Below are 17304 nucleotides of genomic sequence, written 5' to 3' on the forward strand. Positions count from 1 at the left end.
TTGACCTAATGGTGCATTCTATAGAAATTTCCATTTGCTGATGTAAGCATTCTGCAACTTTAGTTGGAATGTTCTATAAATATCAAGTTCATTCAATCTAAAGTACAGTTTAATGCTGATATTTCTGATGACTATCATTCCTGGATGATCTGTCTGCTCTTGAAAGTAAGGTATTGAAATCTCTGTCATTGCACTGGTCAATAGTCATTCCTTGAGCTCAAATATTTGTCTTTTAAGATTACATGCTACGGTATTAGGCACATATGCATTTACTATCCTTACGTCTTCTTGATAAATTGATCTCTTGACCGTCATTAAATAATGTTCTAGCCAGGCAGTGTTGACTCTCAGCTTTAATCCCAGGACTCAGGAGGCAGAAGGTAGACGGACCTCTATGAGTTCAAGGTCAGCCTGATCTACAGGATGAGTTCCAGGACAGCTAGGGCTACACAGAGCAACTGTCTCAAAATACCAAATAATAATAATAATAATAATAATAATAATAATAATAATAATAATAATAATAAAGTGATGTTTGACTTTCCTTAGAGGTTTTGCCTTGAAGTCTCCTGCTCACTTTAAAATTTCATTTCCTTTCCTGGATCCCGAGCCGAGCTCTGGCGGCTACCCTGCCCGCCATCCTCCTCCGGCAGCCATGAAGGAGACCGCGGCTCAGCTGCAGCGGAGCTTAGTTACAGAATGTCTGAAGGGGACAGTGTTGGAGACTCTGTCCATGGGAAGCCCTCAGTGGTGTACAGATTTTTCACACGGCTTGGACAGATTTATCAGTCCTGGCTGGACAAGTCTACTCCCTACACAGCTGTCCAGTGGGTCGTGACACTGGGCCTGAGTTTTGTCTACATGATTAGAGTTTACCTGTTACAGGGTTGGTACATTGTGACCTACGCCTTGGCAATTTACCACCTAAACCTTTTCATAGTGTTCCTTTCTCCCAAAGTAGATCCTTCCTTGATGGAAGACTCAGATGATGGCCCTTCATTACCAACCAAACAGAATGCGGGGTTTTCATGCCCTCATGTGAAGGCTTCCAGAATTCAAATTTTGGCATACAGCTACGAAAGGCATTCTTGTGGCTATGATCTGTACCTTCTTCGAGGCTTTTAACGTCCCAGTGTTCTGGCCAATCCTGGTGATGTACTTCATCATGCTTTTCTGTATCACAATGAAGAGGCAAATAAAGCACATGATTAAATACCGGTACATACCATTCACACACGGACAGAGGAGATACAAAGGGAAGAAGGACGCGGGCAAGACATTTGCTAGTTAGAAGCTGGACTGAATCTGTCACACGTATTCAAGAACGGTTTTGAGGCATTGTAACAATGCCTTTTTCTTCACATAAAATAGTTGATTATGAGGAAGTTGAATTTTCTTTTTAAGAGGAGCCTCAGTGATTTGTATCTGAAATATCAGGTTCTTGAGGAAACTGGCATTTAAAGCAAATTGCATTGATTTCTTTTTCAGTGATGTTCATGTGTTTGAAGTGGACAGATTTATAGTGAACCAGAGGCTTGGGAGGCCAGGTGTGTGGCAGCTCAGGAGAGCGGGAGGGAGGATGGGAGTGCAGCCCTGCCTCCTGACCACGCTGAGGCCACTCCTCTGCTCCAGCCTGCTTCCTACCTGTGAAAACGAGTGTAACACTTTGAGGGTGATTTTTCACATAGCTCTGTGGGGTTCTCATGCCAGTTTCTGAATCTCATCTCACTAGAGATGTTTTTCAAGTTGGCCTCTATCATAATGACTCAAAACTTTGTTCTTAACTACCATGATTGCTTTTGAGGGCCTGGAATTATATATATTTTATTTTTAAAAAATTTCATTTTCTTGGAATGTCATTTTATAGCCTTTCCCTTTAATTCTGTGTGCTTTAATGGTAAACTATGTTTCCCTTAGACACTCTTATCTTATATGGATGCATATACTTATTTACCTTTTATCCGTTCAGCCAGTTGTATTTTCTAATTGGAATATTCAATCCATTTCTATTTAAGGATATATTATCAAATTGTATGCAGCTATTCCTGGCATTTTGTTGTTGTTGTTAACTAAAGAGTCTTTTGTTCTCTTCTTTGTGTTTTGATGATCTGCTACGTTTTAAGGTTTTGCTGGATTTACTTGGTTATTTATTTATTCATTTATTGTGTTGATTTGTTTGTAGTAGTGGATATTGAACTCTAAACCTCTTGCATGCAGCTTCAACACTGAGTAACATCTGAAGCGCATGTGTGCATGCATACGCACATGCGCAGTTCAGGAACCATAGAAATGGACACTTTATTATTTTGGGGGGAGGTAGGGGAAAAACCTTATTTTTTGTGTGTGTGGGGGGAGAGGCCTGTGGACTGCAGCAGCCTGGGAACATGGTGGAACTGCATGGTGGAGGAGGAGTGAAGGGAGGTGAGAAGGGCCAGGAGACTAACTTGGACTTTAAAATGGACAAGTACTTGTGAATGGAGACTGAAGGAGCCTGGAGCCCAGCATGGGCTTTGATCTACAGCCACAGTTATCTGCCAAGCGAAGTGGCACTTTCTGACAGGCAGAAACCCATTTCACAGGTTCCCAAGAAATGCTGGCTGTGGGCTCTTAGCAATCCTTGTATAGTTTGGCTTGAGCTGAGCCAAGACTATCATTTCGGGCCTTATGCACTGCCTTTAGAATTTGGGATACTGGAGTTTCCTTTGGACTTGACAGCGTGGTTTGGATTTTTGTGTTTCTGTTTGTTTTGTTTTTTTGACTTACTAAGTTCTTCATTTCCAGTATTTCTGTTGCATCTTTATTAAACTATCATCTCTTTCTTGAATTTCTCATTTGTATTCTGTATCACCTTTCTAATTTCACTTAAATGTTTGTACATATTCTTTCAAATCTCATTGGACTTTAAAAACATAACTCTTGGGTTGCTACACATTCCACCCATCTCAATTACTCTCAAAGGGAGTAAAAGAGAGTTTATTCTGGAGGCATTTTGAGTACCAATGGCTTGGGAACACTAATTTAGGTTACCCCAAATTCCATGTTCCAAAGAAGAAGCAGTTTCATAAAACTTTAATAGTTTTACAGAACAAAGAAAGTCATGAATCAAGGCAAGTTTAAAATATATTGGTGGAAACAGCAGAGAGGCAGATACATGGAGGGGGAGCTTTATTATAGGCCTAAAATGTTATTTGATAACATTCTTAGCTCTTGAATTGGTGAAAGGTAGTGTTCTGCTAAGTTAATGGCTTCTAAGAGGTTCTTATTTATTATCACAAGCTGTTAGTTCTAAGTTAATAGCTTCTAAGAGGTTTGTATTTATTATTATGGGGTGTTAGTTCAGATCCAGAGTGGTACAAGGAATGACTGTCCCAGAAGGCTAAAACCAGCTCAAGATTAGGCAGTTAGCCTCTGGACCTGCAAAATTCCAATCTCTCCACAGTACTGAAATTCCAATTGGTCTATCAGTCTCTGCAAATACAGACTTCTTTGAAGAATGTTTTTTGGGTTTGTTTGTATTTTAGTTTTTTGTTTATTTGGTTTTTTTCTTTGTTTTCCACAGCCAAACACAGCTTCTTTTCAGGAATTTTCATTCACACAATTTTCAGAAACATTTTCTAGAATTATATTTTTCAGTATACTGTTTTTATTTCATTTGTTCTTATGTTGAGATATACACATCTGGTATATTGGCTACTTTTACCACTTTCATGGGATGTCCTCCTTACTGAAAATGGTTTTATTTTCATTGGAGCACCTACTATCCCTTTTACTTCTGTAGCTGTGATTAGTGAATTTGGTCACAATACATTGGAGTCTAGGACCCACTGTGTCTGCAGGTGACAAGAGCTGAGAGACTTTAGCACATGAGGTAATTGTGTCATAGACAGTACAGTATGTAGAGTACCCCCTATGTGATTACTCCTACAAACAGAAAGAATGGTGACCTCAGAGTTGATGGGATTTTCTCAAGCACCATTGATGTGACTTCTCTTACTTCTAAGAGCCTCTGACTCTGGTCGCCCCAGTAGTGGTGAATGGTCTCCCTCGTACTAGTGAGTCTCCCTTGCTTGGTACACCTAGAAAATAGTGGGGTCTATTCTTCCATAACTGTTTCAGCCAAAGTGCCTTCAAGGGAGGAAACAATCTTGGGTAATGGCTGGAGTTAGGCAAACTACCTCTCAGAACCACTTTTGGCTGTCCACATCCAGATGTGAGGTGACAGTAGGTGCTATTCTCTTTAGCTCCTTCACGTGAGATGCTCCCAGTGGTGAGCAAGAGCAGAAAGCAACTTGATCCAGGCAGTTTCTTTCCAGATCTCCCTAGGCTTATGCTACAGAGATAAGGTTACAGCTGGAGGGTAGCATTGCTCAAGACCACTCCAGCGAATTCCTGTGGGCAGAGCAGCCACAGAAGCAGTTTTTTCCCCCAGTCTGTGAGTTCTGAACATATTAGAGGAGGAGTGGCTGGAACTACATGCATGACTGCCTTCAGTCCTGTTGCCAGCAGAAATCAACACAGGTAGCTAAAACACTGGTCTCAGAGTGCAGCTTCCTTCCCTATTCTCTAGATCTTGAGGTATGCAACTTGCTTTTCCCTGTGTTAATATACTTGTCTCCTTCAGGGCAGGGCATTCAGCAGTTTTGAGTCAGAATCACTCTACTGTAGCAGATTTGATGTGTGAGGCAGCTCCCCACTGGGAATACAATGGATTATCTGTGGCATTCCACAAATGAGAATATGCAGGGAATTCTGACCCCTAAAACAATTTCAAACCAGACACTAGCTCCCTTCTCAAAGTGGCTCTCTGCTATTGTTCACTGGACGATGAGTGATCTACTTTGCCAAAGCATAGCTTCTCTGCTGACTTAAGGTTACTTATCCAAGAGACCACAAGGCTATGTGCTTTATGAAACTTCCCAATAGCTAGTTTTGCCAGCACTCTTGTTGATAGTTTGTTGGACTCTTTCATCTTTACCCCTGCAGAGGAGAGACTTCTTTGTGGGCTGTACAACCTGGGTGAAATGTGCTGTTATCCCACATTTCTGAATCTTAAAATGTTCCACTTTGATCTTTCTGGTTTCCAGTGTTGTTCCATGGTTACTCACTTCAAAACTCAGCTACGTATCTGTGGCTTTGTCAGAGAGCATACATTGCACTGGGTGCCTCTCTAGGACATCTTGAAGTAGCACTATAGTGACAGTTTCGAAAATCAGAGAAGCACTCCTGCTGAATTCTAAATTATCCTGTGAGCTTACGAATGGGCTTCACTTACAGTAATGATACCTATAATAGAACTCTAGAAGAACCATTTAAATCTTCTGAGCAGTGATCAACTGTGAATTTTCAACATCAATTTGGACTTTTGCATTAGGCTTTTACTTTTTAAATTTTTTAAAATTTATTTTATTCTATCTTCTAAATAAGCAATAAAACTGCCTCCTTTCAATCTTTTTGTTTGTTTGTCTGATTGATTGATTGACTGATTGATTGTTGGCTGTGTTTACTGATTGGTTAGGCTTTATTTCATTTACTTACTATTGAAAGAGCCCATTTTTTATGACTGGAGTAAAGATTCCCACCCCCTTGCTCCAGAGGAAAGCATTTTTATCTCCCAAATCCTCTATAAACTTGCTCCTTATTTCACACTGAGACCTTATCTCTGTCTTCAAAGCTGTTTGCTATTCAAACAGTTTCCAAAAGATAGCCTAAAACGGAGAACAGTCACTGCCTTATTTCCCAGGTGAGGGAGACAGACGCAGAATTGCCTTCTACCAGTCTAAGGAGGAAGGCACGGCAGTACATCATCTTTAAATATACTATAATGCCAAACTTTTCTCAACTAAAACTCCCATCACCACTGTACAGGACCTCTATTATTTGTATAATGGGTCAATGCACGCTGTCAACTATCATGTTGCTGATCTCATTGTGTGTGAGATCATATACTATACTAATTTCCATTTTCTTGATTCTTAGTGAGATTCATATAATCAATAAACATTTATTAGCTGTGTTCTATATTCCAAGTACTCTTTTTTAAGTACTTGGAATGCATTGGTAATCAAAAGTGAAGAAAAAGGGGGCACTTTCAGGGTCTTATGTTGTAGTAAGCCAAATAATACATTTTAATTACTAAGGAAATGTATGTGTATCGACTGTACAGTCTATTGCTTGTCTGAATTGCCTCCTCACAACCTTTGTCCAGTTTTCTGTGGCTTATTTGTCTTATTTCTTAAACTGTGCCTGTCTTGGTTTGCACCTACATCTGATTTTTCCCTACTCTGTGATACCTTTTATAGTTAGAAAGTTTTATGTCTTCTTTTAATTATATTCACCACACATTTTTTTTGACGGAGCTCTCACTGTGTAGCTCTTGCTAAACTGGAACTCACTATGTAGACCAGGCTGACTTCAACCTCACAGAGATCCTCCTGCCTCTGCCTCCTGAATGCTAGGGATCAAAGGTGTGCACCACCACACCTGGTATACACCTTTTTTTAATTTGTACATTTGGAGCTTTTAGTACTTACCTACTTCCAAAGCTCAAAGTTAAACAATCTCTTATAATGCCTTCTAGATGTTTTATATATGTTGCTTTTCTTATTTGGGTATTAATAGGATCCATTTGGAATTACTTTTATAAGGTATCAAGGTGTTTTATTTTGTCATAAGGATAACAGATTAACCTAGTACCACTTATTGAACAGAATAATTTTCATTAATCACCTGAAATGCCAGGTCTATGGCTGAGGTTTCCTATGTGTCGCTGTAATTCTAGGTCACTTGCTGTGTTCCATTTGTATATTTTATTTCCCTTCTCTAATTCCCAAGTGCTTATAGAGTGTTCTCTGGAATTGCCAAAATAATCTTGTTAAAATATAACACAAACCATGATATTCTAGGGCTTCAACCTCCTGACCGTCTTCCCCTTTCACTCGGGTGAAAACAATTCCTTTGTAGAGATGGCAACCTGCAGGGCTCTAGACTTTCTGACTCCTCAGCCACCGTGACTTTTTTAGTCTCACCTCCCACAACTCTCTACTTCCCTCTCTGTCACAGCCACGCTGCCGTCCTGCCTGTTTCTTCTCAAACATGCCAAGGCTTCTCTGGCCCAGGAGCAATTCCAGAGTCTATCTGGAATGCACATTCCTCCGGCCACTACTGCGAGCCACTTTTCACACTACCTTCATGTTTTTGCTCAAAAGCCAAGTGTTCCATGTAGCCTTCCCTAGCTACCATCTCCCTCTAAAATCTTCCGCTCTAGAATTTCATTTCCGTTTCCCTCCTTAGCACATGGACAATGACACTTTATTATGGACTTTGCTTGCCTACTGCCTAGCTTCCATATAATAGGAAAGCCCCAAGAGGTTGGGAACCTTTTTTATTTACTTCATTTGTTCATTGCTGCATCAGTGCCTGTCTAGACAAGTGCCAGAGCCCACCCAAAGTAAATATTTGTGGGAGGAAGATAAAACAAGTGAACCGAGACAGCAGATTTCCATGGGTCTAGCCTCAAAGTTACAAATGCAGATACCTCCGGGCAACAAATGTGTGTTTTATCAGAAAGAAACTGGCAACTGGAGGAGTAGACGACGGGAACATTCTGGGCCTAAAGTGGGCTTGAACCCTCCCTCCTAGTCAGCTACTCGTGTCTTTATTGGAATGTGAGTCCCAATCATTGTGTCTGTTTCTTTCATTCAATGTTCAGGGCAGTCCAGAAATGAACGTACACTGTGTAAACTCTTAGAAAAACTAAAACTCTTGTGTTTAAATAGAAAATAATAAAACTTGAAGGCCAGACAAAACAAAGAAGCTAAATGAAAGCAGCCCCTGGGTAATATGCTGGTATTGGCTCCACAAAGTTAGGTCATGTAGGAAAGAAAACTGAACTCTGCTCTGGTGAGGTGAGCTTGTCTTGTGTAATTCTTCAGGCAACCAGCCTCTGCTCAGAGTCTGCTAGAATGTTCTTTCAGTCCCCAGAGTAAGTTCCTTGCTTACGCTGTTATGTATGCCTGGTCAGCATAGACAAAACAGAGGTTATAAAAAGGAACTGGACAGAGACCAGTGCTTTGGACACCATAGTTCTGAGGGATTTTTACTGAGATGACTGTTTCTTGTACTCACCAACTACAACCCATCCACACCACAGTATACAGCTGAAGGAATTAGTTACAAAAAGTCACAATACCCCGCCCTATAGCCCAGAGTTTCTCATCATCTGCAAACAGCTGCATGGACATCTACCACTGTTCACCATTAGTTTAAGGGGACACAGCTTGGCCATGAGGTACCAAAAAAGGTGTCAGGGGCCACAGACTTCTAGAGGGAGTAGGCCTCTCTTTCTGCTGGCTCACAAAATGAAGCTACCTGTGTATAGGCAGCTGTGACAGACAGAAGAATGGAAAGCCTGGGCCTGCCCGTTTTGTGGAGAGAAATTAGGCTCAGTTACCAGGTGCTTGTCCTGAGGGTGTGGAGAGATAGAGGTTTCTATCCCGGGGGTCAGCAGTGATAAGGACTCTTATACCAGTTGGGCAGTATTTCTTTCCAGATAAAGAATGTTCTAAACTCATGATAGCATCTCTTAAATTTCGTGAACCTCTAACTCATTCTTCAGAAATCTTGCTTGCCCCAAATACGGGAAATGAGTCAGGACTGTGTCCTCTGGAAAGACAAGGAGATGACCCACAGGCCAGAGCCACAGAAGCAGTGTGCCACTGTGTCTGGGTTGGAAAGTGGAGATTCTGCTTGGAGATATGACACAGACTCCCTAAATGAAAGGTGACGTAAAGGTGGAAACCTGGCCCTTGATTCCTTAGTGGAGGTTTTCCTAGTCCAAATGTCTGTTTAGGAGGCCGCCACTATATCTGCCTTATGTAATACCTGATGATTATTTTGGGAGCAGAACCAAGGTGGTCAGTGTGGATGTAGCCAGATGTTCAACTTCTCCTAAGGCCTTCCCAATCCCCTTGGGTCCTGCTAACAATCCTTTCTCTAAACACTCCTTCAGGCATTCCTTCTTCCCGGATTTCTTCCTTCCTCTGTGCCCTCCGTCTACCTCCCCGCTTTATGCGTTGTTCAGCCTCTCCTCAAGGCATTCTTGTGCTTACTCTGGAGCTCCTCTAAACTTCTTTGTGTTCCTCTCTGCTCAGTTTAGTGAACTTTCCTTAAGACCCAAGATCTCATTTTGTGTTATCGTTCACTCCCCTCCCAAATGGATGTTTCTCCTTTAGATACCATGCCCGCCCAGGGAGCCTCCCTTTCTTCTTCTTCACCTCTTCCAAGCAGTCCCTCCCTCTAAATACCCCCATCCCGTCTCTAATTCCTCTCCTCCCCCAGACCACACCAGATAATTCCCATTCAATTTAGATGACTGATTATAATAATAATGGTGCTTTATTCACAGGTTAAATTGACAGCTGTTCCTTCACGTCCCATCCACCAAACATACTCATCTCTTACACAAGACAAAGTTTTACATATAACAGATCATATCCACAGATTGGTATTTTTCTGAACAAAACAACAGTAATGCTGGCAAAGATTCTGGGTTATCAGAAACCCTCAGGCTTCTAATACACTGAGAAATTAACATTTCTTGCACATCTACAAATTACACATTTGCCTCCCCACACTATGCAAATTTGACTCTAACAGTTCTTCTTCACTAAATCATAGACATAGATATGGAAATCATCATCAAACTTGATAAAGTACACAGAAGGCTTGGCTTTCACTTGGTGAATGACCTTGCCTGTCCTCTTGGAGCCATCTTCTTTGGTATATTCCACATGTTTACCTATCAGACCATCTACAACTCCTTCTGGCTCCCTGTCTGCTGGAGGAGATGCACTGGACTCTGGCATGATACGGAGGTCACCCTCTTTATAATCATCCAGAAGCTGGTACATGTACAGGACGGGATCTTTCTCATAGGTAATATAAAACCAGGCGTTCATGATAGGCGCTTGGGCCAGGACCATCCCCCTCCATTCATCCTTAGAGCCATGCTCACCCTCAAATAAGTGTTCTACTGCCTTGCCAATTATGGTATTAGCAAGGCGCACATCGCTGACTCGAGAAAAGGACACCTTATCAGGAAGGATTTTAAGCTTTAAAATCCTTTCATCTCTGTGAAGTTCCAGTCCATAGACACAGTCAATTCCATCGTATTTCACCAGATAGAGAGAGGGGTTTATGGGCACCTGATCCAGAACAGTTCCTTTCCACTGGGTGATGGGCTCATCTCCTTCCTTCCACCCGTGAGAGATTCTGCAGCCCACGATGTTCCTTCGGGACTGGGATGAAGATCTGCTCCTCTGCCTCTTCTGAGCAGCTTTTTTCTTCTTGATGGTTGTAAAGCCACCGTGGTGACCAACAGCTTCTCTCCTTTGCTCTCTTGCAGCTGCTTTTTTGTGAGGGGACTTCATACCTGCAAGAGGAGAAGAGCATCTAGGGAGAAACATTCTATGCAATATTAAGGTTATTTTTGTCTCTGCATTGGGAAGTCCCTATGCACCATATGCATGTATCCAGTAGCAGTATTCTATATCAAAACATATTCGGATGCCTGCCTGCATTACCCTCTTTCAAGGCTTGTTTGGTTACACAACAGAGTTAGGGAAGAGATGGCTGTGGAAGTTGTGGCGGTTAAGAGCCAAGCAAGAGGCAGCTGGTTCTCTATACATTCCCCGGCTCCGTTGTCATCCTAGCTGCCCGCTCTCAGCCTCCACATTCCCCATTTGGAGCCCCAATCCCATGTCTTTATATCCCTCCATGCAGTTCTCATGTCTCTTACCCACTGCCCCCTGCTTTTCATCCCTCCTTTTCTACCCATACCCATGCTTTCTGTCTGTGCTCACTTCTTCATATTTCTTCCAAGTCAACCCCATTTCCTTTTGAGCTCCCGCCACGAATCTGTCTCTCTTTCTGGCCACCTTTGTATAAGATTCCTGTGTTTCTTGCTCCGTGCCCCGCCCCCCAAATCTCGGTTCCGAGTTTCCCTCACCTCAAATCTTAGCACTCCCTCCAATTTTCCTGCCAAGCACGAACCCATCCCTATTTTCCGGCACCCACTCCCGTGCTCACCTGCCCACTGTCTGGGTTTGCAGCACTCACGTGCCCAAATCGGACACAAGACTGTTGCCTCCGCTGCGAGCCTGGAGTGAAGAATGATCAGCAGGCGAAGAGCCAAAAGAGTGTCGGTGAGAGCAAAGCCAGGAGGAGGCCAAGGCCAAGAGTCTGTCTAGGAATGCCGCGGGGCAGAAGAAGGAGGCAGCCAGAAGTCCCCGCGCTGGGCTTCCTTGCTCTCTTCCCGAGTGTCAGAGGCAGCAGCACCTGGGCTACTTAAAGCTTGCAGCAGTCGCTGCTGCCACTGCAGTCTCCTCCCTCTTTTCCTAGCGTAGCTTCCTGCCCCGCGAGAGGCCGCCCCTTCCTGCCAAACACCGTTCAGCCACCTCCTCTCCCACTCCACATCATGGTCCTAAGCTGGGGAGGGTGCTCTTGTCCCCATCCCTTTGCCAAATCAGGAGCCAGATCACCCCCGCCACCCCCCACACACATACCCCCGCCCAACACCTCTCCCACAGCTCCTAGGATTCCCTCCTTCAGTTCAGGTTCCCCACCCCCACCTGCAACTCTACACTTTCAAGCCCCCAACCGCATCTGCTTTCCATCCTTTAGGAATTCGCTTTTCCTTTACCCCGTGGCCGCGTGGAGTTCTCTTTATGCAAAAGCTGCCTTTCCGGTCGTCTAAGGCTAGTGGAGCTAGGGTGAGAAAAAAGCCCTGACACTCACTCAGTTCTGTCTTCTCTTTTGACCCAATTTATAAGTAAGTTTTGTTCATTGCTCATCTTCTTGAGGATACTAACCTCCCAGCTGCAGAAGAATTTTATGCACAATGTGTAAAATTCTCAAATGTACTTAAACTCCGCTTCACCTTTTTCCTATTCCCTTTGCCTCACCACAAAATAAGTCCTCACATTTTCTTTTTTTCTATGCTTTTAAAAGAGCTTCCATCATTTATGCAAACCAGGTTGTTGAAAGTTATCTATGAAACAATTTTAGATATTTTGAATAATACAAAACATGTATGACAATATTCTGAGAAGTAGTGAATACCCGCAGAATTAACATTCATTTTATTCAATCGTTTAAAAATAGAAACAAATATTACCAATAAGGTGTAATTTTTTTATCCTCTAGCACAGATCCTGTACTCTTGTACCCTTCTAATGCTAAGAATTTTATAGACAAAAGTTCTTAGGGTACACATGCACACATATATCCACGTGGATATTGTGTTTTATGACAAAACACTTTTAATCATACTACGTGAAGAAAAGTTCTTCACGCTGTATGAAAAAATAATAATTCCTCTCAGTAGCCTAAACTTGAGGTTTCCAGGAGATAGTTCTCGCTTCTTTTGACCCAAGACATGTTGCCCAATTGATAAGCATATTGGGCTTTGCGTTAGATAACTCAGCACGTAAAAGCTCCTTGCCGCCGAGGCCGGCAAGCTCACTTGGATTGTGGAGACCCAAATGATGGAAGGAGAGAACTGATTCCCAGAAGCTCTCCTCTGACCTCCGCACGTGTGCCCCTACACAGTAAACAAACGAATGAATGGATAGAGAAATAAATAAAATTTAATCAAAATTGTAGAAGAATATGACTGCTGTACAGTTTTTTTTTTTTTTTTTTTTTTTTTTTTTTTTTTTTTTTTTTTTTTTTTGGTTTTTCGAGACAGGGTTTCTCTGTGTAGCTTTGCGCCTTTCCTGGGACTCACTTGGTAGCCCAGGCTGGCCTCGAACTCACAGAGATCCGCCTGGCTCTGCCTCCCGAGTGCTGGGATTAAAGGCGTGCGCCACCACCGCCCGGCTGCTGTACAGTTTTAAAAACTAACACCTAAGTGCTTAGTGTCATGTAGTGAGCATAGCTTTCTCCTGCTGCATAAATCTACTCTGATGAATTTATTTATTAGTGATCACCACTGCTAGCAAGCCTAAAAGAGAATAATAAAGATTCTTAAATTTTATTTTATTTTTGTTTTTTGGAGACAGAGTTTCTCTGTGTAGCCCTGGCTGAACTGGATCTTGTTCTGTAAACCAGGCCGGCCTCAAACTCACAAAGAATCCCCTGCCTCTGCCTCCTGAGTGCCGGGATTAAAGACATGCACTACTAGAACCAGCCAATTTCTCAACTTATAAATGCAAATTTTATATCATACTTAGCTTTTGAAGCTTGCTTTTTTTCATCCAATATTTTGTTGCAGATTTTTATCTTTCACATTTTTATTCAAACTCTACTGTGCAGCACACATATCTTATTTTTCTTGTTGTTGTTTTTGTTCTTGAGCTGTGAAACAACACATTCAAACATCTGCTCGGACGCTGAGCATTTTATCTGACTTCCATATTACATTCTAACCTCCTCCCAAAATGCTATAATTAATATATTTGTGTACTTTTACCTGTGTTTTTTGTAGAGTAAATCCTAGAAGAACAAATACTGAATATACACACTTCTGATTTTCTAAATTAACTCTTAAAAATACTCAAGAGAAATGTTCCCAAGTTGCTACATGAATTAACCACACCACATTATACATTCAGTATTAAATGTTTATCCTGTTCCCCACATCATAGTGAACTTTTGACAGTTCTCACAATGTTAGTGTGGACCAAAGTTGTGAGTATGAAATGGTAGTTAGGCAATCCCAATTTTTTAGAGCAAAACCCTCAGCTCTGGCAATCCCAATGTACCAATTAAAGAAATACGAATGAAAAGAACAAAAAAAGAGGTTTATTCATTATATCCACTTGGGGATGAATAGACAATATGGTCCAATGACCCCCAAGTCAATTTTGGCTTCAAATAGAGGAAGAACTGGGCAGAGGAAAAGAGGCATATCTAATTAAGCAGTCCTGGTCAAAGTGTGGTCTGGTTGATCATTGTCTCAGTTCTGGTTCTACAAGTTTTGGGGGTTTTTTTGGGGGGAGGAGGGGGATTTGGTTTTTCAAGACAGGATTTCTCTGTGTAACTGCCCTGGCTGTCCTGGACCTTCTCTGTAGACCAGGCTTGCCTCGAACTCACAGAGATCCACCTGCTTCTGCAAGTTATTCTTAAGAAGTTTTATTGTCATTATTTGAGATCAGTATGGTTCCTACATGATCATTCTTTCTGCTTCAGGAATGCAGGCCTCTGCATCATGGATAATTACCCTCACCCACCTGGGAAGATTATCTTGTGAGGTTTTTTGTTTTGTTTTGTTTTGTTTTTGTTTTTAGTTGTTTTTCTAGAGTCCAGGGTAACAGAAGAGGAAAAGGTTAAGGACATTGCACTTTGTACATTTAAGTAATGATCTCTATGCTTGCAGCCAGAGTAAAGGGGACAGACACCAAATGTACGCATGGATGCCAAGTTTTCATAGTGCTTCTAGGTACTCTGTGAGTCCAAGGGGGGAATCAACATCTTTTATCAAAACAGTTTCTAAATGCCTGTTCCATTCATTCATTTCCACTTTCTAAGTGTTAGTGAGTTTAAACTTATTCACCTGTTTTGTTTGGATATACAGTGCTCCAATTATATGCGATAGTTTCATGTTTTTGCAGTTTCTTTTTCATTCACATATATTTTCATATCATTATCCCTAAACTTGGCAGCTTTCATATATTGATTTACCTAAAATCATATTTTAAATTACATATCAAATGTTTACCTCCATTGTAAACTTCATTTCTTATAATATTAACACAAAATATAAGCATTGTCAATTACAATTGTTAAAGCCAATAATTGCTACAATTATTTTGAGTTTGTTATCTAGCTTTCTCTACTTGTATACTGGTAGGAAATATATAATGCATATGACTGAGTGTAGTATGCTATTAAATTTGGACTTTACCTTTATCTTGTGCACCAGTAAGAAAGAAAAAAACCCAACTCACTAAACTATTATAAGCTATAAATTGTAAGATACATGTATTTTCAAAGATGTTAAAAGAGAAATCTTCAGAAAAGTGAAAAGCAAAACAAAGGAAGTGTGAATACTAGACTGCTCTAGTGTCGAGTTTTAAGTCAAAGGCCTGGACTTGAATCCATCTCTGAACCCCAAACAGGAAACATCTCTCTGTACTTCTGGGATCAAGTGAAAGATGATGTTAACAGCTCTTTTTATGTTGTCTTCTCAGTGCATCTTTTCCTTCCCTCCTTCCTTCCTTCCTGCCCCCCCCTCTTTTGTATTAAGTCCAGACTCTGTGGTGTCTTGCCTAGCCTACTTAGATTTTGTGCAGGTGGGTTGATATATATCTATCTGTTCAATCTGGTATACCTGGGGAATGTACTTGCTGGATGATCTTACCTGCCATCTGGCTCCTTCTTGTGAATCTGTTGTTATGGGATTCCAGGAAATTAAGGAGTTATATTATTGACTTCCAAAGGACATGATAGAAGCAGTTCCTATGGTATATAGCAAGAATGGTTGGAGTGATAAACGTATGTTCTATTCCCTTTTATCATCTACAACAGCCTACATCCAAAGTACATTTTCTACTTACTCAAACATACACAAAAAAAGAGTATGCAAAGCAGATGTGTATATATTTTTCACATGTGTATGTGTTGAACCTGGAGAGATAGTTACTGAACATTTGTATGCTTTAAGGTCTCTTTTTCATTATTTGTTATAGATTCGGAAGTATGTATTTTCACACGCTGGCCACGGAAGACGGTAGGCTAACTGCAGATGTTCACCTCTCCTCCTCTTCTCCAAATCAATTCCCCAGTCTCATATCAAGTTCTGCAGCAGAACACCTGCTGTAGCCTTGCCCCCTACCCCCAGCTCCCATCTCCAGTAGATCCCACAGATCTTCCCCTCTAAACTTCCTTCCCCACACCCATTGCTCTGTCTCAGCCCCTAACTCCAGCAGGCACTCCCTGGGAACCCACAGGCCACTCCTGCTGGGAAGCAATTAGGCTAACTGCAGATCCTCACCTCTCCCTCCATTCCTCTAAATCCAATCCCCTAGTCTCATCCCCAGCTCTAGGCAGACCTCCTGCTGCGGCCTCTCCTCACTCTCTGCCCTCCTCCCCAGGGCACTAAGTAGGTCCTGGTGGAATACTCTGCCTTCCTCCTTCTTGTGAAGCTCCTCCGCTGAAGGAACCCATCTCCATTCCTAGTATCAGGTCCCAGTACCCAGAAACACATTTTACCTGGAACCACCAGTGCCCACACCTGTCAGAACCCCGGAAGATTTTTCCTACCAGGCAACACACAGCCACCATGCCCTCTTAAAAACCAGAAAGGAGCCGGGCGGTGGTGGCGCACACCTTTAATCCCAGCACTCGGGAGGCAGAGCCAGGCGGATCTCTGTGAGTTCGAGGCCAGCCTGGGCTACCAAGTGAGTTCCAGGAAAGGCGCAAAGCTACACAGAGAAACCCTGTCTCGAAAAACCAAAAAAAAAAAAAAAAAAACCAGAAAGGAAACAGAAACCAAGGAACAAAACACCCCCCACCCCCCCAAAAAAATAAGACCAAATATTAGCACTTAGAATTACAACCTTCCCAATCCTAGATGCCAAGACACTAATATAAAAACACAATCAATAACAGCCAGGATAATATGTCTGTACTAGAGCTCAATAATCCTACCACAGCAGGCCCTGAGTATTCCAATATAGCTGGAGCACAAGTAAAAGACCTTAAAACAGTGCTTATGCACATCAGGAAAGAGATAAAAAATATAAAGACAAAAAATAAATCCCTTAAATGAATCTATAAAAATACAAACACACAATGGACAGAAATGAAGAAAACAGTTCAAGACCTGAAAGTGGAAATAGAGTCAATAAAGAAAACCCAAACTGAGGGAATTCTGGAAACGAAAACTTTAGGAACTTGAATAGGAACCATAGAGGCAAGCTTCACCAACAGAATACAAGAGATGGAAGAGAGACTCTCAGGCATTGAAGGTAAGATAGAAGAAATAGATACCTCGATCAAAGAAAATGTTAAATCTAAAAAACTCCTGACACAAAAACATCCAGGAAATCCAGGACACTCTGAAAAGACTAAACCCAAGAATAATAGGAATACAGGAAGGAGAACACAGGCCAAAGGCACAGAAAATACTTTGAACAAAACTATAGAAGAGAATTTTAGTGAACTAAAGAAGGAGATGCCTATCAAGTTACAAGAAGCTTACAGACCACCAAATAGACTGAACCAGAATAGAAAGTCCCCTTGATACATAATAATCAAAGCATTAAATGTACAGAACAAAGTAAAATATTAAAGGCTGTAAGGGGA

The 17304-nt window shown here is 41.7% G+C and overlaps 2 protein-coding genes across 2 annotated transcripts; one reads left to right on the forward strand and one right to left on the reverse strand.

The window, feature by feature from the left end:
- Window positions 1-695: 695 nt before the first annotated feature.
- Window positions 696-1529, forward strand: LOC128114478 (protein RER1-like). The gene is given in 2 exon segments (XM_052744513.1): window positions 696-1017; window positions 1019-1529. Coding segments are annotated over 2 exon segments (591 nt in total). The 5' UTR covers window positions 696-699; the 3' UTR covers window positions 1292-1529.
- Window positions 1530-9374: 7845 nt separating this feature from the next.
- On the reverse strand, window positions 9375-11500 carry Spin2b (spindlin family member 2B). The gene is made up of 2 exons (XM_052744527.1): window positions 11086-11500; window positions 9375-10429 (listed from the first exon to the last, which is right to left on the reverse strand). The coding sequence occupies exon 2, from the start codon at window positions 10425-10427 to the stop codon at window positions 9648-9650; it is 780 nt and encodes a 259-aa protein (XP_052600487.1). The 5' UTR covers window positions 10428-10429; window positions 11086-11500; the 3' UTR covers window positions 9375-9647.
- Window positions 11501-17304: the final 5804 nt, after the last annotated feature.

Source organism: Peromyscus californicus, unplaced genomic scaffold (genome assembly GCF_007827085.1).
Source record: "Peromyscus californicus insignis strain IS unplaced genomic scaffold, ASM782708v3 Scaffold_10__1_contigs__length_136768540, whole genome shotgun sequence".
NCBI classification, from domain to species: domain Eukaryota; kingdom Metazoa; phylum Chordata; class Mammalia; order Rodentia; family Cricetidae; genus Peromyscus; species Peromyscus californicus.

Coding starts and splice junctions, on each gene's coding strand:
- Spin2b (XM_052744527.1), bottom strand. CDS start 10,427: ATGAAGTCCCCTCACAAAAAAGCAGCTGCAAGAGAGCAAAGGAGAGAA.